We start from the raw sequence: 23,282 nt of genomic DNA on the forward strand, positions 1-23,282 counted from the left end.
TGCATTTATTGTGTATTCACAGTTCTCATGTTTTAAAAGAGTTATTAATGTACTTTTGTCACTGGAAAATTTGCAATATAGTAATATACACATTGAAACAAAAATATGGCTTTTGATCAACTTTACATTTAACTTGAAGCATACTGTAAGTGTACACATTACATATATGACATTTTATTTATTGTTTTCTTTGGAAAGAATACATACGATAAATCCAATTTGATTAATACAGAAAGGGCAAATAACAATGTTAATGTTTTTGGTTACAATGACTGACAGCTCTCATAATCACTGTCTCATTCATAATACATTGCCCAGAGTCCTCTGCTTTACACTTTATATAAAACACAATTTTCATTCTGTTTCCCATTTCTTGCAATCTCGCCATCATGTAGTTTTCTCTATAAATCTCTAACCGAGCAACCACGTGATTTGAAAATATTAAAAACGGAATTACTGAGCAAAACAAGACAAGAAATAATGTTGGAATTGTTCAAGAACATTCACCTGTCCTGAAACCATAGGATATTTACCCTAAACATTTACACAAACTGAATTGTACTCTTCAGAGTACACAATACTGAAACGGAGTATACAGACAAGCAATGACAATACAGAATAAATAAACATTTGGATGCTGGCATTTTTGTACAAAAACAATTGTAATAGTGTTATATTCTCCTTGGCTGGCCTGCTCGATGGCTGATTACATCACGTAGATGAAAGACATTTTATACCCATGCCTTCGATTGTAAACATAATATGTTCCAAGCAAGATAAAGTAGAAACAGACATCACAGCTCGCGGGGAGGGAACGGGTCCATTTTAATTTCGATTCGGTATGGACGTGCATTCTGTATTTACATACAGGAGCTGCTGAGTCTCACGAGTTTGTCTTAAAAGCAAATACATCTCTGGTATAAATCCGTAGCAGCAGCATTTTACACAAAGCATAATATCATCAAATGGCACCAGGCATCGTCACGTGTGCAAAACTACGTCAAGTCACTCGATTTGCCTGTTACTCCTGTTGTCAAATATCATGGACCTCCTCTGTGGCTGGTAAAAGCAACTGGTGGAGGTCTCCAGCCTCTGTCCGCTCTTTGGCAAAGTCATTTTATTACGCATGGTCACCCCCTCAGGGGTCTTGAGGTTTTCGGCGAGTTCCTTTGCGTAGACATCGAACGGCGACGCTTCAGCTTGAATGGGCGACAGGACCGTTTTCCCATCATCCCCTGTAGCATGATAGTCCATGATTGGAAACGGCGGGCTGAACAGAATGAGGCTCTGAGGCCTCGGCCGGTTTCTGAAGGACGATCTTTGGAGCAGCTTTGAGCGCTCGGGTCTTGGACGGTCCATGAACGTGTCTCCGTTAGCCGATCGCTTCCTTCTCAGTACTGGGAGATCTGGGATGGGTTTTGCTTGGCAAGTCTCATTGTCCTTGGTGGTGGGTTTTTGCACCTCTCTCGATGCGTTGCAACTTTCTTTCGCCTCCTTGGGATTTCGGATATTCTGGAGAGGAGGTGCAGAACCTGCTTTACTCAGCTTGCTCTTGACAGGTTTCTTCTCCGGTGTGCTTTTTTGATCTGAGTTTCCTTTCGCGAGAGGAGGAGGTACGTGGCTGTACTGGATTTTGGGTGGAATAACAGGCACAGCTTTGGCTTGACAGGTTTTGATCATGAACGCGGTCCGGACCGAGGACACGCTAACCGGCGCGGAGTTGCGTCGCACGGGTGCCTGAGAGCGGCTCAGGAACAGCTCCAACTCTAGAGACGGGTCATTCAGCCCTTCTCGTGCTGAACTTTTAAGATATTGACAGTTTGAAATGTCTCTGACGCCCCTGTGTCCTAAATCAAGGTTTAGGGAGCATGGCCTGTGTTTGGCTACCAGGTTTTCGTTACTTCTGTCGGTGACGCAGGACTCGTGAGATGTCTGTCGGTGAAACCTCTGAGAGTGCTTCTGTTTGCCTTTGCTTACATTTTGCAGTCCGGTCACCTTGTTCTTGTCGATCTTGTTGGGATCAACGGACATCTTGAATACCCTCATCTGTGGAATCTCGCCGTTATCGCTGTCCGGGCGCTTTGTTTTCTGTGCAAAACAAGATACGTCTGCGTTTTTGTTTTCTTTTGGGAGGTCCGACTTTCCAAGTTTACACGCAGCGGTCACAGGAACATCTGTTGAAGATGATGTCACGTCATTGGTCACAGCTGCTTCTTTAGCTTGGACTCTCTTGCTGTCGGGCAACCGCTCCACGTTTAGTTTATCGAGAGCTATGCTTTGAGTCGCTTGACATTGCGTAGTCTTTCTCAAGTAATCCTCGAGTATTGGTGAGTGCAGAGGGCTGGTTACCCACTGTTTGGCGGTACAGAAGTCTTCCCACGGTTCAACCTGATCCAAACCTCCCAAGTGACTCCCCCACGTGTCTGCATCATCCTGACACAAAACGTCCAAAGTGAGATGTTGCTCATTCAAACACGTTGAGAGTCTTTCCAAACTTCCCTTGTTTCTTTCTGTCAAGTCAAGCTTCATGGCTTCACGGCCAACCTTCTTATTTCCTCGCACGCAGATCTCCTGCGTTGCTGACGGTTCCTTCGTCTCACTTTCACAAACCGTGGCTTTCTCAGCGGGATCCTCTTCAATACAAGTCCACGGTTCTGCATCCTGGAGAATATCTGTTTCTTTCAGGTGTAGAAACGGAGAAAGCTGTAGACTGTTCATTTTGTCCTGCGACTCTTGGCTCTTGCGCTCCGTCCCATCCACATCATGATCCAGGTAATTCCAACCACCGTCACATGACATCAATCTTTCTGGAAAAGGCTTCGCAATATATTTAAACACAGTAGCACCAGAATGATCAACGGTTGAGATTTTGGTTTCTTCCAAATTGAGTTCTTTTGCTGATATAGTGTTTGCAGGCAAACTGCTTCTTCTTTTCGCGTCAGCACTTAGCTTCACCGTGTCCTCAGTAATATTGGTAAAGCTTGATTTCATCTTTCCATCCACTGTGTTTGTTTGACCATCGGCGATGGCAACGTTCTGATGGATGCCAGGCGACGTCTCCCTGATGATTACCTCGTTGTCCTGTCAAACGCAGAGAGCAAACAAAACCAATCTGATCAGAGGCATTTCTGCAAACAATTACTATTTCCAAGGCCGACATGATGTCATTGTAAGATGATTGTAGTTTTAAGGCAATAGTAATGGCACATAATTTGTGGACGTGATTGAGAAGAGGTACAAAATAATAGACGATTTCGAGACGGTCTAAATGGTTTTGATAAGTAGAAATCATACCAGTTTGTCCAATGTGGTGATCTCCTGTCGTGTTCCAGTTTCCAGTTCATCTCCAGACGCTTGAGATTTTCTTTTGTAATCAACTGTCACTTTAGTTTCAGACGGCACCCGGGGCTCAAAATTCTGCACGCTGGCGATAAGTTCTCTCACTTCTGCATCCCTGCCTGATGAAGAACAGAGAAACGGATTCAACGAGCCGAACAAAACCATACACAACCCCTAACCCAGTACGATTTCAATACATAAAGGTCAAGTGTGTGAAATGGAATTGCAAAACTAATGCACAATGCCGGTGTTGTCAAACAGACAGGCGATGTTTTGAAAGCACAACTTGTTTGGAGGAATCAACCTTTGCATGTTTTGCCGTTTGTTTCGAGTAGACGCCATATTGAATTTCATGCAGATGAAAATGAGGCTTTCAGGGAGAGACGTGAAGTCTGCGCAAAGGCCCTGGATTGCATTTCATTTTCACAACTCGTTCGCGAAAAAAACAAAACGTCTCAACTTTCACAGCTGTTCCCCGAAGATTCTGTCTACGGATGTGTTTAGGAAAGACGTTTCTTCAGCTTAACGTTTAAACAACAATACAGCGCAGAGAACACACTGTACCTCAGGCCTGTTTTCTTTCTCATCAAAAATTAAACATGCCGTTACTCGTCTTCAACTGGGCCGGCGGGCAAACGTATTTTGAAACATATTTTAAAAATGTACACACTTGTACGTTATGGCTTCAAGCTGCAATCCGTAACTTTTTGGGGTTAAAAATAAACAATCAAACATGCATCACGCTCTCCCAGCCATAGTGTGATGCCAAGACCTATTGATCTATAATTTAAAAAATCTTCATAATCTTTAGTTTATCCAATTTAAAGCTGGAGATAAGAATCAGTACAACGTTTTAGCTAACACTGACAATGGCGTGTTTTTTGTTGTTGTTCAAAACAAACAAACTTACAATACTTACCCCCATTAAGTTATGATAATGATTTTTAAAATAATTTGAGCCAGCACATGTCATTCAACTTAAAGAAACAAAGATAATTACATAAATTAACTTGCAATTTCAGTTAGAAAAGGATCGCAGCTTTACAAAATTTGCCGATCAGAATTTTTTTCTGCTTGCACTGCTTAGAATATACATCATATATATATATATATATATATATATGTATATAAAAAATAATGTCCTTATTGCATTAAAATAAATGACTTCCAAATATACAAGCAAACAATGAAATAGCTCAACTAAAATACATGCATACGTTTTATCACACACACACACAGAGAGTAATGGTCATACTTTCTGTCCTCCCCAGAGTGATGTCATCAGTAATATCTTTCCCCCCAGTCTGATGCTCTTCATTTTCCATTGGAAAAGAGCTGCTGTTGCTATAGATACTGCATCCGCTGCCTCCGCTGCTGTCAGCGAGCGAGTGCTCCCTGTGCCCAGTACTGTGACTGCCTCCTCCCAGTCCAGCCTCCCAGTCTGTGAACCCAAAGTTCAGACCGCCGCTGCCGATGGGAACTCTGAACCCAGCATCGCTGCCACGGCCTTCTGAAGGTCCGGCCTCCCTGGTGGGACTGAAGAGTCCCCCTAAAGCCCTGTCCCGTTCTTTCCCTGGCGCCCTGCAGGGTGTGCTGTTGGAGTTAATGACCGCAGACACGCGCAGGGGTACGGACACAGCAAACGGCTCGGAAATATTCAGGGCCTTGCGTTGGTGCCGTGGCGAGGACTCCAGTGGAAACAGGCTGCCCGGAAAAGACGGTCTGGACGATCCGTTGCTGGTAGAGCCGGAATACAACATCCGGCGGTTCTTGGGAGACGTCGGCTGGCAGCCGCTGCGCTCGTCACCTTTGAACACTTTCAGCTGTTCTGGAAGAGTTTTCTGCTGTGGAGATGAAGAGGATGATGCAGGAGGTAGGTTTGGAGGATCTTTCTCGTTCTGACGTCCTCCTGAGGCCGTGTGATGCCCTAAATCCCACTTTGAATCCCTCTCGTTCAGGTTGTAGTCGATGTCTGAGCCCAGTGTTCTGCATTTCAGAACTGGGATGAAGATGCCGTTGCTTCCTCCTGCTGTGGCCGCTTTATCCTCATCTAGAGAACAGTGAAAACAGAAATGTGATGGTCACACCAATGAATGAAAGACAAATCCAGAGCTTCTTATTTGGTGGCGAATTTGTGATATAAAAATAATTTTATAAGTAATAGAATCAGTGTTGATTAACTCAAATTTTAAATATTAAACACAATAATAATACATTTTCGAAATACAAGGTGCTACATTGTTGAATACCCTACATTTTAATTATTGCCAAAAAAAATGCTAATTTTAGCAAAAAAAGAAAAGAAAGAATAATGGAAATTAATGTTTCAAACAAAAACACAAATTATGCAAATTAACTTCAACCAAAGCTCAAGATTAAAAGCTAAAATCGATGTAAACTGTCCATCTGACATTGTCCTTTTTGGTTTGTAATGCATTTTAATTTGTTAACGCCTTTTCCCAAAAAAGTCCCATCTGCCAAATGCAGTGAGAGGTGACAGTGGGGTGTATAATGGAGATCTAGCCCCACCTGCTGGTTGAGAACAGAGAGAGTCCATGCTTTTGGATGGCCGTATAGGAGGTTTTTCTGTTCAAGAGAGAAAAAAGCAAACAAAAATGGTCATACTCTTTGTCCTGTCCAAATATCTTTATTTTCTGTTAATACAAAAGAAAATGCAACGTTTACTCTGTATGAGAAAAATATAACTGTACCGGTTATTCGTTAGTCCAAATAAAAACCTGTAAATGAAGTTTTGGTGGCATTCCGTCTTTCAAACAAGGTCAAGAGCAACAGTTATCGTTTTAATTGCTCTTGATGTGTGATGAAGAATGAATTTGATGATGTGTTTGCATAATAAAGTTGAGAGACTTTTTCCACATGAAGTCAATTTTAAAAATAACAATAAACTATGGCACTACGATATACAAAATTGATATTTTTCTTGATGTGTTTTTCTTGTGTAGCCCCACAATTCCATCACTAATGTAGGACTCAAGTATTGCTTCATAAACACAACAACAACAAAACTGACAAATTAGCAACAACAAACAAATTATACATGAAATGTGAGTGGATGTGAAACAAAAGGTCTGAATACAATAAGTAAAACATAATTTGTGCAAACATTAATGAGGTAAAGAATTTAACCTTTTATTTCATAAAGTCCCCAAAAATATTAATAATAATAATGAATTATTTGAATCTATTGACCACTCTCTTGTTTTTTATTATTTATAAATCAGGAATCAGTAGGTTAGCATCTTTCTCTGTCTATTTTTTTAAATACATTTTGTTTGTTTATGTAGACATTGATATTTTAACAAAAGTTCTCTTACCTGACATATTTTGGCCTCTCATAAACACACTACCATTGCGACTCAGTTTCCCTTTAGATTCCATGACGGAGCGTCCCAAACTGAAGATAGACTTCCACTTCTTTGACTTTCCAGAGAACTTTCTTCTAGCGTAATCACGATGTAAAAAAAATAAATTTACAACTCTTACATAGAGACTTTATCAGATGAATTCAGCTCAGCAGGAATACGCAGACGCTGTATTGAGTGATGGATTCATCACATGGTCTGTGTTTGGTTATAACATTTAATAATTATTTTAGATTTAATTTATATTAATCATTTTTATTGTATAGGAATTGTATTGAAATCAATTAGATATACAGTAAATAGTATCATTTGGGCCACATAACATTCGTTCATGTTGTTGCCGTGCGGTCTTGCCCTGACCAATATGGCGGCGATGTTGAGCTGCGTTTCAGTGTGTGTCTCTTGTTTAATGAGGATAATACCTGCTGTCAGACAGATCTATGACTGTATGATACATGGCAGCGGTGCTGGTGTCTGGCAGGCTGTTCTCTCTCTGTCTCTCTCTCATCACCGGATGGTTTGGACTGAGCGAGCGAGCCTGGGCTTCTTCAAGACTCATGAGCTTCATGGGAGCGCACTGCATGGTGGCCGGCAAGGTGGCGTATTTCTCCCCGCAGGCCACACTATGGACTATAAAACAGAAATACGTGTGGCAAAAGTAAAAGCAAGCCATTTCTTCCCCACATGATTTCTCACAAGATTTCTTCTGGGAATAATCAGGCGACTAAAGGCCCAGTTTGGGAAAATGAGACAATATGGTGATTGAAAATAAACTGAATCAGATTCCATCATCTGACAGTGGAAACCTCGCGAATCAGGAAAATGTAGGAAACGGCTAAAGAAAAAACCTTGTGATTGTTGCCTTTTCAGCATCACGTGCCGTAACCCAAAATATCTGACAAGAATTGAGCTGATATGAAGTGCAATGATTTAAGTTCAGACACAGTTGTATGTGCGTTTGCTCTTTGTGTGTTTCTTGTCTATTGTTTTGCTGATACATTTCTGGCTGTAGATCTCATGTCATTGTATTGTGAACGGGCCCAAGCCCTCCAACATTTCCTGACTTTAAAAACAATCCTTACAAGAACAACAGTTAGACATGATTAAAAATTAAAGGGGTCATGTGGCGCGAACACGTGTTTTTCTGTGTCTTTGGTGTGTTATAAGTTGCCCATGCATGTATTAGACACTTAAGATTGCAGAAATGAAAGTGTGGGAACAAAAGATGCATTCTATCTAAAAGCGAATGCTTTTAGCCGTGTCATACGACCCCTTTAAAATACAAATATTGTTTCTGAAAATAAATGCGAATACAAACCAATGTTTTTATGTGGAGTTTGGGAGAAATGTTCCCAGTAATAATTTTGGATTGGTGTTTTATTTTTTGCCTGCAATGATCTGGAGAAACGTTTGATGGCTCAGAGATTTCTGTCTTGTCCTTAAGCGTTATCGTTTTCTGTTTAGATGTGTGTGGCATCGCTTCAGAATATATCCAGAGGGTTCTGGCACAAGACTCAAGGAACATTTGACACAACACACCTGTTGTCTTTACTGTAACTATCTATACAGTCTCTATGCATTTCACTTGGGAAGAAAAAACTGCACTACATATATTTTTTAGAAGTAATTTAAATGTAAATGGTTGTAAAAATGAATTGCACTTGAGATCACATGAACTAACCTTAGTTATTATTAGTGCCATAAAAAGTGGCTGTTTAATTCCAACCCAGTCTCAAGGGATTTGTGACATTGTCACGAACTGTAATCTATTAATTAGTGTTCTTGAAACAAATTTCCTCCTTTTGTTGTGTCACCCAGCACGACTTTCAGTCTAACATTTTAATATCTCTCATTTATATATATATCAACGCAATCTGATGGGAATTGGCAGCGGTGCTGGTATCTGGCAGGCTGTTCTCTCTCATCACCGGATGGTTTGTACGGTTTGTGGGCGGTTGTTTAATGAGAGAAATGAAACATACTTTAAGAATCTCCAATGTAGAGCAGTGGAGGAGTATTTATTCTGTTCATTCAGGGAACCGAGGGACAACCGAAGACGATACGTCGCTTGCTGATCCTTGATTGGCCAATCAGCGGAAGGGCGCGTTTTATACCGCCCACGTGTGAAAAACGAGTTTCAAGCTGTTTATTTGTTTTTTATCCGTGATGTTGAAAGCGAAAAATCAATCCGAATTCTCGTTTTTCCATTTTTTTTAATGAACGAAAAACAAAAATGCCACCGTCTTCTCACTGCCGTTTGTATTTCAAACTGAAAAACAAATGACCAAAAGATACACAGACCACATACACACACGGTCTGTGTATTGGAAGTCGTGCCGACTGACATGAAAAAAAGGGGAAAATTCGTGTCCATGAACACGAATCAATAGATTACGAATTTTGTGCCTATGCCACGAACTGCCTTGAGACTGGGTTGTTTTACTCCGATTGATTTGATCTTGTAACTAAACTGCTTGAATTCACAGCTGTCCTTTGATACTTTGGGATATTTCTTTCCATATTTCCCCCAAACTGTCTTTAAACAAACAAAAATAACTATTGTGCCATTTCACTCTCAGCATCACAGTTTGGACTCATTTATAGACGCACTGTCTGTTCTGTAGGACTGCATTGCTCCAGTTTTATTTCAGCGTTTACTTTTGTGGTCGTTTTACCTTCTCTGGGTTTGGTCGGCGGAAGATCGTGGAAGATCTGATCGGTGTGGTTGAGAATAAACTCCACAACCGACTGCTGGACTCGCACCTCCAGAAACGCCACGTCACCGTTACACGTGGACACCTCCACCTCCTTTGAGCTGCATTCAAAACAGAATCGATCAGCAGATATTTCTCTTTCTGAGAAAAAGAGTCCGAAATCTCACAAATGTCTCTATTTGTTTGAGGAGAGATGTCAACAGTGTGTCAAACTGAGCTCAGATTTGTCAGGCCTGCAATCTAAAGTCAATATGATTGAAGGTCTCGATATGAACTCAAACATTTCTCATCAAATTTTTGACATTCATTTTACACCACCACACTCCATTTTTAACAACTGTAATCATTTGTTTCTATTTTTATTTTATTTTTTGTTTCAGATTTATTTGTTAACTGAAAAGGTGATGATGTAGATGATTAAAACACCCGCCTCTGGATTTCTCATTCATCTCCATCACGCATAAGGTGTGGCACACGTTATATAATGGACTTTCACATTTATTCATTCAGATCCATTATGAATCTTAGCTGATATAGAGAGATCACATGGCTCACCGCAGGAGATTAGGAGCCCACACCAGAGCTAGGTTGCGAGCGTGCATGTTGGTCTGGTGACTGAGCGTGGCCAAATGAGCCAGATGTTTGGTGAGGTATTCCAGAGTTCTACAAGAACAAAACATAATAAACGGTCTAATGCAAATACTTCAATGCAGATGAATGTTTTGCGTTTTTTTCTGGATGTACCTGAAGTGAGGAATTGGAAGTTCTTTGATGACGCTCTTCATGTTCCACAGCTGTTCATGTTCCTCTTTATATGCCACAGCATCCTAAAAAGAAAAGATCCCGACACACATTTTCATTTCATTGAGATCCTCTGCGGCCGGTTGTGTAAATGTGCGTGGTTTTAGACTAATCTTTCAAGGTAGGGCTTTACTTTTTTCTCATTAGTTGCATGAAATATTGGATCAATGTTATTTTTGAAGACTCGGCTTACTTTTCATCACAATCCATGTTGCCATTCTGCTCTAAATTCATAAAAACTGGCCAGACTTTAGCAAATTTTACATTTACACGCTTTTATGCATGTCTTTTATCAGGATGTTTGAAATCTTTGGATTTTATGAACAGGCATTAAGAAGAAGAAGAGTTTTCAAAAACATAAACACTGGAAAACCTTTGTGAAAAAGAGGAATTCTGGAGAAACTAATTCATTCTTTGCTTCTCGTGCACATCTTCCGTGATAATGACCCATTCGCACTATTCGTTTTCTACTGTAGTCCAAACCGTGTGCTTTTGTTATTTGCACATTTAAATCTACATTTGGTCATTTACATTAATTTGGCAGCATTGCATTGCTTTAATATGCAAATATTTTCAGCAAAGGAAAACTGTGATGATTGGCCACTTGTCGGCCATTTTGTTGAAATTATTCAGCATCTTTTTCCACAAAGCAGTGCCATCTAAGCTGTCTTACTAAAGATAACTATGAACTCATTTCGTCCAGCAGTTGTCTCAGACTTACTGTAAGTCAGACTAGTTTTTAGAAGACGCTCACCATCTCCATGTGCCGTCTTTCTTTAGAATAAATCTTTGGTTTGATCAATGCAATAACACTTGTGCATTTTGGAGAGCTGCTTTAGTGTCCAAATACAGTTTCAGCGTGCTGTGTTTTGTGTTTTATTGTTGAAACTTACAGTAAATTTCTTGTAGAGTTCATACGTGAGCAGAGGGTTGGGCAGCTCTCTGAAGTACAGCTTACATAAAGAGCCGACGCAGTGGATGTCCTGAAGATACACTTCTTTAGTGAGGTCAGGACTGAGCTCCGAGCAAATCTCCTGTCTGAGAGAACACGAGAGTTCACTGAACAAATGTAAGAGATATAAATAACACGCAGCAAAATGAGCCGTATGCCAACCTGAGTCTCTGAATGTTGGATGTGATTCCTGAGAGCCTGTAGATTCCGTCCACAATGCCATGTTTCTCGATGAACTCTGCACACGTCTTCAGGACCTGAGGAACTACACACACACACACACACGACAAGATACATGGATAGCCATTCAGATACGTCTGACAATTGAGATTTATTGCACTCATAATTAATAATAACTTAATATTGGATTTAATTGAATGTATTTCTATAGTGCTTTTCACAATTTTGAATTGTTGCAAAGCAGCTTGATACTATACATATTAATACAGACAATAGTGTAAGCTGCACAAAACAGAAAAGTCTAATAAATATAGTAAGTTTCATTCAGAAATACACGCCAAGTACACTTAGAATACGTCATTATATTTTTAAGTACAGAATACCTCCAAAGATTTAATGTAATCATCATTTCTAGATGCATTGTGGTCATTTCAGTACAGTGTCTGTTGAATTTCAACAAAATCAAACCTCAGGAGTGACAAAGTCTTCCAAAAGCAATGTGAAAGACTGACAGCATGAAAACTTGGATAAAAATCCAGTTTATCACAAAATAAATATATACCTATATATCTTTTTAAACTTAGAAATATTACTGTTGTGTTGCTTAAAAGTGAATCTGAATCTTTATGAATCGTTGCATTCTGCTGTTTTCACCTGTTTCTCCAGTTTTCATGCTGCAAATAAACAATATTTTTATTTGAAATTTGGGAAAAATGTTGTTAGTTGACATAATGAAACAAAAATGATCATTTTACCCAAACACATAAATAGTCAAAAATAAATCGTAATTTTTGCACGACCAAATATACTTATAAGCATATTTCCGAGAAATACATAAAAATGAGAAACTATACTTTTCGTTTTCTTGTAGAAGACGTACATTAATAACAGACTTGAATAAACTTTTGGACTGGAGAATCACTCATGTCACGCAAACACACTAAATTTCAATACTTACATCACTATTTAATGCTTTCACAGGTCTTTATGCTTGCCGAGAGAAACACGGCTAACATATGTACAGCATTTACAGTACAGTATATATCTGCTGAGAAATCTATATCAGTCTATAGGAGTTTTGTACGTACGTTAGAATTGAATATGACGTGGTCGTTATACAGGACGCCATAATGGACATCTGTCTACATTTAATGCCCTTATAAAACAGATTCTCTCTACATTAACCCTTTAACTGACGATACTGTCTTTCCTCTGTGGTGTCGGGCTGTTTATTGTGGAGAAGGTGGGCCGAGGGAGGAAGTTAAAAATGGTTTGTTTGTTTCAGAGGAAACATGACACACCCAGGCCTTGCAGCTGCTATTACTTATAACACTTCCTCTGATTCTAAAAGACCTTCGGAAAGTTCCCACCCGGCTCTATCCCTTTCTAAACATTTACTTATACCTTTATGAAGCCTCACGGTCTTTACATTTGTTTACAGGAGATAAATAATAAACGTTACGTTATGTACTATCATCATTTATTAGCTTTACATTATTAATACACGCTGTTTGTTTACTCTTATCAATTGTTAGTCGTTTCCGTTTAGGTTTTTAACTGTATTGCAGTAGCTTCAGTCTTATTAACGTCATTATTTTATTTATTAGGCCTTTCTCAACAACAGCAGTTAAGAGAGGAGAGGAAATGATGAGGACATGAGGAAAGGAACAGAAATGAAACGAACTCACGTCGCCCACATGAGAGCCACGGCTCAGTTAATGAAGCACATGCACAGAACATTATATACAAAAAAACTCTTGTTTAAGCAGTCTTAAGATAAACAGAATAGTGTTTAGGCATTTTTATCAAGCATGCAGACTTCACATGTTTGGGATATGATTCATCTTAAAGAGAATTGTGAGTGTATTTGCTCAAGTTATCAACAGGTACTTACATTCCTTAACCAACGTGTAAAGGAGGTTGTGGGGAAATGGGAAATGCTTTGTTTTGCTATGAATAAATATTCTTAGTGATATAAATAATGAGAACGCACCCAATTGGTTTATTCAACAAAAGTCATCAAATAAAAACATTACCGGTTGTACCACTGAGGCAAATAACTCAGAGACTGAGAAATGACTAGATTTCACCTAATCTTGTATCTAAACAGAAACACAAACCTTTCACCTACACGTGACCTATAGACCAGTGGTTCTCAAACGTTTTCGTTGTAAGTCCCCCTTTGTGTAGAGTGCATTGCTTTGCGGCCCCCCAAAGAAAGCCTTATGATTTTAATTTTGGAATTTTAATTAAACCAAAAATGTATTCAGTTATACAATGCTGGAACATCAATTCTTTTTTGTTGGAGGTCTTATTTTTTTCGATGTTTGGTTGCATAAGGTGTGATTAACCACCACGGGAGCAGTCGCGGCAGCCTCATTGCGTGAAGACCAGCGAGTGAAGACCATCCACTCTACCTGCGCGACTCCACCGAGAAAGGACACCGACAAGGCACTTGACTATTGCACTTCAGTATTAACTTTTTGCACTTTTCTTTTCTTTATTTTGTCTTGTATGTTTCTTATTCTCTGCTTTTAACTATGTGTTTTCAAATCCCTACTGTCACTATGACTCGTAAATCACCTGTATCGCTTACAAGGCAACGCAATCATAATAATCTGCGCACTCTTTCAGTATCAACATCTACCTCAATTACCTTTCCTATTGGTTTATGGAACTGCCAATCTGCTGTAAACAAAGCAGATTTCATTACAGCTATTGCTAAACATTTTGGTCTTTCTCTTCTAGCACTTACTGAAACCTGGATCAAGTCAGAGGAGACTTCCACACCAGCCGCCCTCTTCAATAACTACACTTTCTCCCACAACCCACGCATATCAAGGAGGAGTGGAGGAACCGGTCTACTTATCCCTAATGACTGGAAATTCAAACAGCTATCACCCTCATGTGACAACATCTCCTTCGAGTCACATGCTGTTACAGTCATCCACCCTGTTAAAACTCATGTTGTAGTTATCTATCGTCCCCCAGGTTCTCTTTGACATTTCTTGGAGGAGTTGGATTCACTTCTGTCATCCTTCCCTGAGGATGGTACTCCTCTGGTGGTACTTGGAGACTTCAACATCCACCCTGAAAAACCACAGGCTGCCGACTTCAACATCCTGACTGCATCGTTGACCTCAAGCGAGTTCCCACTTCAGCAACCCATAAGTCTGGTAATCAACTAGATCTTATCTACTCACGCTACTGCTCCACTCATCACTCCCAGGTCACCCCGCTGCACACATCTGATCATTTCCACATCACTCTTGATCTCGACCTAACTTCTCCAGACACTACACATGTTTCCCCACTGGTCACATTCCGGCGCAACCTACGAACACTCTCTCCTTCCCGCCTATCATCTGCCGTCTCCGCCACGCTCCCACGCTCCCTCACGCTGAACAGCTCTCTCTGTTAGATACTAACAGCGCCACCGACACTCTTAGCTCCACACTAACTTCCTGCTTAGACTGCTCATGCCCTCTTACATATAGTCCAGCCCGTGCCTCCCCTTCTGCCCTCTGGTTATCTGATGTTCTCTGTGAGCATCGCGCCAGGCTCAGGTCTGCTGAGAGAAAGTGGCACAAATCTAAAGATCCTACTGACCTCTGTCTCTATCAGTCTCTCCTCTCTTCTTTCTCTGCTGATGTCTTCTCTACAAAAACTCAGTACTACCATGCTAAAATCAACAACTCGCCTTACTCTCATACTCTCTTTAAAACCTTCTCTGCTCTTCTTTGCCTGCCTGCCCCCTCACCTCCATCAGACTTAACAGCTGATGATTTTGCGTCTTTCTTCGTAAACAAAACGACCACCATCAGCAGCCAGTTCTCTTCACCTCCGCCTCTTGTTCACGCACAAACCCTCGACACATGCTCGCTCCTCTTTTTCTCTCTCTTATCTGAAGATGACGTATCCAAGGTCATTTCTTCTAACCACCCGACTACCTGCCCGCTAGATCCCATCCTCACACATCTCCTCCAGGCCATCTCTCCAGTGGTTGTTCCTGCTCTGACCCACATTATCAACTCGTCTCTCACCACTGGCACATTTCCCACAGTCTCCAAAGAGGCCGTATTACACCGCTACTGAAGAAACCCACTCTTAATCCTGCACTGTTTGATAACTACAGACCGGTACGTCTCTTCCCCTTCATTGGCAAAACTCTTGAACGTGATGTATTTAACCAGCTCTCCTCCTTGCTCACACAGAATAACCTCCTGGACAGCAACCAGTCTAGTTTCAAGAGCGGTCATTCCACCAAGACTGCACTGCTCTCGGTCATTGAAGCCCCTAGACTGGCAAGAGCAGCCTCTAACTCATCTGTACTCATCCTACTGGATCTATCTGCTGCCTTTGACAGCACTAACCACCACATCCTCCTGTCGACCCTCAAGGCTATGGTTGTCTCTGGAACGGTGCTACAGTGGTTCAAGTCTTACCTCTCAGGTAGGACATTTAGAGTATCCTGGAGAGGTGAGGTCTCTGAGTCCCAACATCTCAATACAGGGGTGCCTCAGGGCACAGTGCTTGGACCGTTGCTCTTTTCCATATACATGACATCCCTAGGTTCTGTCATTCGGAAACATGGCCTTTCCTATCACTGCTATGCAGATGATACACAACTCCATCTGTCAGCCTGACGATCCGACTGTTTATGCGCGCATTTCAGCATGCCTGAGTGACATTTTGCTCCTGATGAAGGACCATCACCTGCAGCTGAACCTTGCGAAACAGGACTGCTTGTAATCCCGGCCGACCCAAAGATTCATCACAACCTCTCCATTCAACTAGGCTCATCAAACCTCACACCTTCCAGAACGGCCAGAAACCTGGGAGTGGTGATCGATGATCAGCTAAACTTCATGGATCATGTTGCCAGCACTACCCGGTCCTGTAGATTCATCCTCTGCAACATTAGGAAAATTAGACTTTTCCTGACCAAGCATGCTACGCAAGTCCTAGTCCAGGCTCTTGTCCTGTCCAGACTGGACTATTGCTTATGCGCTACTGGCTGGACTCCCAGCTTGCACAACCAAACCTCTACAGATGATCCAGAATGCAGCGGCAAGAGTGGTCTTCAATGAACCGAAGAAAGCACATTTCACTCCTTTCTTCATTAAGTTACATTAGCTTCCTATAGTCGCTCGCATCAAATTCAAATCTCTGCTCTTGGCCTACAAGACTACCACTGGTTCGGCTTCCCCAAATCTTCACTTGCTATTACAGACTTATGAACCCGCCAGATCCCCTACGCTCTGCAAACGAACGACGTCTTGTAGTGCCATCCCAAAAAGAGGGAAAAAAATCACTCTCACGTACCTTCTCTGGATCTGTTCCACATTTGTGGAATGATCTGCCCGCTGCTACAAGATCAGCAGATTCTGTAGCCATCTTTAAGAACCGTCTGAAAACACATCTCTTCCGTCAGCACCTGACTGATTAGTTCTGACTTCTATTTCTTTTCTACTCTTTTTATCTTTAAAAAAAATAAAAAACTTAGCTTTGTATACTGAGGTAGGCTGTATGAGACCAGTTTTACTGCACTTATGCTTTTAGTTGTCCTTATGTTGTTCAAATTGCTTCTATTGTTTGCCTCATTTGTAAGTAGCTTTGGATAAAAGCGTCTGCTAAATGACTAAATGTAAATGTCCTTGCTGTAGATCAAATCATTTAGGCCTACATTCAGTTGTGTCATTCTGAATGTTTGAATGAATGGAGTGACAAAATACTGTAAACATATCCAATATATTGTTTATAATTTCTGTATTTAATATTACTAAATAAGATATTACTATAGTACAAGTGTGCTGACTGTACTTATATAACATATATATTGCTGCTGTCCTTCTGAAACCTTGAATCTCCGTATTTTGTGATTTTTATTCTTTTGCCATAAATCATTACTATTAGTCACCCTTCATGTTTATCACTAGATTTTGCAAATATCTAACCAATAAAAAGTATTAAAAAGTGCTTGTCATTTTTGACAACACAGTGGTGAATAATCTAAAAAGTGGTAAACAGTGTTTTCTCCATTTCCTGAAAAACAGCTAATTTGGACATCTGAGGTTTTGGAAGGACAGCAGAGATATAATATAACAAACCCACTAAAGAAAATTAACCTAAAAGGCCAATTTAGGGAAACTCAGGTGGTTTACTATTCCGAAATTCTACTGGAAACATCTGAAGTAATAAATGAATGAATGAATGAATGAATGAATGAATGAATGAATGAATGAATGAATGAATGAATGAATGAAAAAAAAGACTAAACCCCCAATCACACACTCAGAAATCTGCAGAGAGAAATATAACAGTGTTTCCAAATGTTTCATCTTGATCAATCAAATTTTAATTCTCATGTCACACAGTACAAACTTATTGTATGTAAAGTGTTATCATCATGTAACAAAATTCATTTGTGTTTTTGGAAACACTGTTTTATATCGCTTAGACTGCAGGACTTTCTTTAGTTGAACACAATGAGAAGTGTCCGCGACTGACAGCTTTAACATTCACTTTCACTGTAGGAAAAAACAACATCAGCATTCTTCAAAATGTCTCCTTCCGATGAAAACGGAAAGTCTTGGGTTTGGAAACAAATTCTTCACATAAAAATGAGTGCAGTAATGCACACTCCATTCAGGCAGCTTTAAATCATCTTAACATTCATGAATTGCATTATAATTGACAGCAGTATTTTATATGAACTGTATTTAGTACCTGTAGACTACAGTATATATGAATCAAAGACTTCATTATTGTTTCAATTACAAATCTGATTGCACGTGAGCAGTGTTGGGTGTAACTAGTTACTAAGTAATTAGTTACTGTAATATAATTACTTTCCCCTTGAGAAAGTAAAGTAAGGGATTACTCTTATTTTTCTGTAATTTAATTACAGTTACTTCGGATGTAACTAAACTAAATACTGTGTGTAATATGTGTGTGCAATAGTGGAATTGACATCAAAATTCAAAGTCTAATTTTAAAATCCTTGCTTTGATGTATAATTCTCACATTTGTAATACTTTGGTCAGTTAATAAGAGTACTTCATGAAGTTTTATATTATTTATTTGAATGAATTAAAAGAGCCGTTTCATGTCTATCATTGAATCACTTAACTAATCAAGGTTGATGTAGGATATAGAAAGTAATTAATAAGTAATGAAATACTTTTTGGAGAGAGTCATTTGTACAGTAATCTAATTACACTATTGAATATGTTATTAGTAACTAGTAATTAATTACTTTTTCCAGAGTAACTTACCCAACACTGCACAAGAGCAAAAAACAACGAAAGTCAACAGATGTTCAAGTTACAGGCTTTAGATAAACAGACTGAAGTCACACGAGCTGTCGGACGACAGACAGAATCACACTGTTCCTAGGTCAGTATTGTGTCGTCTCTTATGATGTCAGAGGTTAGGAGACGGAGAGGAAAAGCTGTCGCTGGATCAGCATAAAAAGATGATTCATATCCTGTTACCAATCTGTGATATTCAGAATCTTTATGAACCTCACACTGGAAGTAAGACCTTGACCAAAAACAGATAATAAAGGGTGATGTGACAAAATAATTCTAAAATAATGGCCAGCATTTATCAGACACAAACATTTTTTAATCTATTTTTCTTCCTCGTCCTCTTCCCTTTCTTTGCTCTTAAACTTTTCTTTGGTTCAAAAAACCAAACCTAGTGTATTTTCAGAGCCTACTAGTTTGTAACTAGTTTGTTAAACTGTACATTTAACCAAAAGCAAACCGTCCAGCGCACGGAGTCAAAAGAGTAAAGTATCAAGCGTGTCAGAAAGCGCACGGACGCATCACCCAACCAGCGGCGGGCGTGTAAAAAAATGGGTGTTGGTTTATTACACATAGCTCATGTTTACTCAGAGGCCCGCGACGCCGCTATAATGTCTCTTTGTAATTAAGTCGACTCATTTTGACCGCAAGGGCAGCCGGCGAGAGAGCGAAAAAGCAAAAGAGGAATTTACCGTCGTGTCCTGAGTTCTGCAGATGTTCAGTCAGGTCACAGCCGAACGCATTCTCACTTCCTTTTCTCTTGGACTTCAGCTTAGCAGCCTTGTTCTTCATCAGACCTCCGTGTCTTAGCCACACACCTCAGAATCGACCATCGGCGGAGGGAAAACGTGCTTGGGAAAAAGTGAAAAGAGAAGTCCACGGCGTACACAAAAGAAATCCTCCGCTCACATCTTGACCGAGCCACTGAAGATCTGGTGTGGGAGAAGAATTCAGAACCGTGGTACACGCCCAGCGTCACTTCATCGTCAGGGTCTCTCCACCCTCTTGCCCTCGCGCAGGCCGGGAGGTGAGATGTGTGGCATGTCAGGGGGAAAGTTCACACGCCAAGCCTTTGTCTCTCCGAGGGTCACGCAGTAAACGGCCGTATCTCTGGACGTACTCTTCTCACAGTCTTTCTCAGTCTGTATGTCTCGTCTTCGTGTTATGTTCTTCAGGAGGTCCCGCTGGTGTTGACCGGACGTCTGAAATGTCAGAGTTTTGCTGAGGGGAGGGGAGAGAAATAACCGCCTGCTTTTTCTCCAGCGGTTTGGATATTGCCGAACCCAACCCCCCCGCCTCATCTGCAAACCCCCCGCTCCGCTTTCCTTCTTCCTCTCTGTTTTTCTTTTCTTTTTTTGCAGCCGTGGCTCCAACAGGAAATCTGTTCTTCACCTTCCGGAATGCTTCCAGAATACACAATTTCCTGTACAGGGAACCTTGTTTGGAAAACAAAACCAGACAGAGGGAGAAGGAAGTTGGGTGACAGGCAGTAAGAGAGAGAGAGAAGAGCTTTAAAGAGGTGGAGACCAGCAGATGAAAGAGAGAAAACACAAGGTTCCTGTTAACCACGGTCATGTTCTTCAGCTCCTCAAGTGATTTGATTTCTAAAGCGTTGAGTTTCTTAAAGGGATAGTTCAGCCCAACGTGAACATTCTGTCGTCATGTATTCACCCTCGAACCTGTATGACTTTCTTTCTTCGGCAGAACACGACAGAAGATTTTTTGTAGAATGTTGGTAACCCAAATAACACTGAACCCCATCGACTTCCATTGCTTGAACACAAAACCACTGAGACGTTTTTCTAAATATCTTCTTTTGTGTTCCGTAGAAGAAAAAGTCACATACAGGTTTACAACCACATGAGGGCGAATAAATGAAATAACGTTTTTTTGTGCTCTGATCTGAAAGGATTAAATCTAAGCACACGAACACGTGTTAACGAAACATCACTGTAAAAAATCACGTCAAAATCATATTTGTGACCATGGACCATGTCTTATGGGTCAAATTTTTCGAAATTAAGATTTATACATCATCCGAAAGCTGAATAAATAAGCTTTCCATTGATGTATGGTTTGTTACGATCAGACAATATTTGGCCGAGATACAATAATTTGGGGTGCAAAAAAATAGACATATTGAAAAAATCGCCTTTGAAGTTGCTAATCAGTGGCGCCGTAGCAGGCCGTTACTGAGAAGAAACAGGTTTGTTTTAATGCTCACCACTGTGATGACGTTGTGGAGAGTAGACAAACCCGAAAGCTGAAATTCTAAGCTTTTACATAGATACCAAACTTGAGTGGGTCATTCCCAAAGAGCGGGTAGCGGCGAGCGATGTTTCTAGGCGTGTCTCCCGCTATTTTTGTACGCGGTTTTGCTGCATTCACTCACAAAAGCAAAGTTTTTATATATTTATGATAGGTAATTTACAAAATATTGTCATGGAACATGATTTTATATTTAAAAAAATATATATATATATATATATTTGCAATAAGATAATAAACACAATAAGATACACACTATGATCCTGTAACTTAAGAATATTGCACAAGTTAATAAATAGTATGGAGAAGAAAACTAGGGATGCTCGGATGAGGATTTTTGCAGCCAGTACCGAGTACCAATTTCTTGTCATCGTGATCGGTCGATACAGATCCTGATGTTACCTTTTTCTTCAGATAAAATAATACCATAGGTGTTGCGTTTGTTATATTTTTACCATTTTTAAACGTAAAAACTTTCAGATTCGTCATTTTAAATGCTGTGGACACTGCTTGTCCATGTGAGATTTCTTCGAAAATTACAGGGCAAACATCATAGTAATTCCACACTGGCGATGACATGACTGCGGCGCCAAATCATATTTCAATCAAATTGCGATCTGTCTGTGACATCGGCCAAGTTTAGAGAGTACCGATCGAATCATAAAATGTGATTATCGGCAGATACTGATCTGCGGCTGATCGATCAGAGCATCCCTAAAAAAAACTAAAGCATACGTGAAGTGTATGACAGATGCATATCGCTGCTGTCCTTCTGAAACCCTGTATCTCCATATTTCATGATTTTTATTTTTATTATTATTAGTTTTAAACCCTTTAAAACTACTGTAAGACATTTAAACAACAACATTTTTAGGGAAAAACGCTATTCTGTAATCCATTTTGTCATAGTTTTTTATGTAAAAATTTGTGATCAGACGGTCACGACGCTTTAATCAAGTCTTAAAGTCCCTGTGAACCGAAAGTTGCGATCGTTTTAACTTCCGTATTTTGACGCGTTACAGAGTGAAATGGAATTTCTAATGAGAAAAATAGTGGGCGTGGCTTCCGCCTTTCTCTGCGATTTGATTGGATGTATAAAAACAGCCGTTGCATTTTTAAATGCAGACTGACAGTTGAAGGGGAGGAGTTAACCGATGCTCCGCCCAAGCCGTCTAACGTACCTCATTTAAGATTGATAGTCATTACAGGAAGGAAGTGCATTTTCAGATTTTAACAACAGATTATGAGGGCACACGAATTTTAAAAAGAGAATGACCCACATTGATAAACTATTTACAAAATACGCTGCAGTATTTCATGAAAAAAATAGGCATTGTAATTTTTTATTTCACTGGGACTTTAAGGCAGTATTTTGACCTAATGGAAAGTGTCTGCATGAGTAAATGTAAAAAAGTGGTCTACATTTCTTCTGCGTCGATTACAAACGCTGGTAAAAATAATTGAGACAATATTTTATTGTCAGGTTTTTCCCAGCAGGCTCTGAGGTCTTGTTATTGAAGTCTTTAAAACAGAAATCCTTTCAAAAATGACATTAAAAATAAGAGCGCTGTTCAGAGCGTTCGGAGTGAAAGAACAGACAGGGTTTTGTGTCCGGTCACCATGTGCTGAAGGTTATTCCTCCTATAGGGCAGCAGAGCGTCATGTGACCCAGCCGAACAAAGAGAGGATTCAACCAGACCATTGGAATGGATTTCACATCAAATGTTCTGCTATTATCGTTTAAGGGACTCTTTCTTTTTAATGTTTGTGTTTTAACTTGAATTTAAAGTGAGATAAAAAAAACCCATTAAAAATATAACCGAGAATTAAGATTGTATGTAGATATTCTTCAGTCAGGTCTCATTCATGAGAGCAGTTTATATGAGACATGACAGCTTGCTTTATGAGGTAATAAAAGATGAGAGGAGGAACACCATGGCATTTTCCTTCATGTTTTTTTGCTCATCGGCTCCTTCTGCTGGATTCAGTCTGTGTGTGTGTCAACTACTAATACCCAATAAATATTACAGAAACCTAACAGTGCAGATAAAAGCGACTGGTATCAATACGGCATCCCTGGTCCAATAAATAAATGCAAAAGTTGGTTTTGTTTTGATTTTAAAAATGGTAAAATTATGATTAGCTTGTGATGCGTCCCATCGTAAACTGTGCCGATCACACCAGGCTCTTCCTCACTCAGGGTGCATTTCAAACGGGATAAATCCATCTCCAAAAAGCATTTTTAGTTATTATTACTTAATCAAAACAACCCAGTTGCAATCTGATTGATATTAAATGGAATGCGCAACAAAATAAACATGATTTTTGAACATGA

At 40.0% G+C, this 23,282-nt stretch overlaps 1 protein-coding gene across 2 annotated transcripts; it reads right to left on the reverse strand.

Moving 5' to 3' along the window:
• Positions 1-44: 44 nt before the first annotated feature.
• arhgap31 (Rho GTPase activating protein 31) lies at positions 45-22,867 on the reverse strand. 2 transcript variants are annotated; one of them, XM_057322982.1, is made up of 12 exons: positions 19,372-22,867; positions 11,352-11,454; positions 11,131-11,275; positions 10,181-10,263; positions 9,992-10,099; positions 9,398-9,537; positions 7,145-7,352; positions 6,675-6,796; positions 5,869-5,925; positions 4,595-5,389; positions 3,295-3,458; positions 45-3,081 (listed from the first exon to the last, which is right to left on the reverse strand). In XM_057322982.1, exons 1-12 carry the CDS (start codon positions 19,469-19,471, stop codon positions 1,006-1,008), a joined length of 4,101 nt encoding a protein of 1,366 aa, XP_057178965.1. In that variant the 5' UTR covers positions 19,472-22,867; the 3' UTR covers positions 45-1,005. The 2 variants fall into 2 exon arrangements, with proteins under 2 accessions (XP_057178965.1, XP_057178955.1); XM_057322972.1 differs by having other exon boundaries at positions 46-3,081; positions 6,675-6,799.
• Positions 22,868-23,282: the final 415 nt, after the last annotated feature.

The sequence above is a fragment of the Triplophysa rosa genome, linkage group LG2 (assembly GCF_024868665.1).
Source record: "Triplophysa rosa linkage group LG2, Trosa_1v2, whole genome shotgun sequence".
Lineage (NCBI taxonomy): Eukaryota > Metazoa > Chordata > Actinopteri > Cypriniformes > Nemacheilidae > Triplophysa > Triplophysa rosa.

What these genes read in the sequence shown, in the direction of transcription:
- arhgap31 (XM_057322972.1), bottom strand. Translation starts at nt 19,471, where the DNA reads ATGAAGAACAAGGCTGCTAAGCTGAAGTCCAAGAGAAAAGGAAGTGAG. An exon ending in CTTCCAATTCCTCACTTCAG is followed by an intron (nt 10,100 to 10,180) that starts GTACATCCAGAA and finishes TTGTTCTTGTAG; the next exon opens with AACTCTGGAATACCTCACCA. An exon ending in GCCGACCAAACCCAGAGAAG is followed by an intron (nt 7,353 to 9,397) that starts GTAAAACGACCA and finishes TCTGTTTTATAG; the next exon opens with TCCATAGTGTGGCCTGCGGG.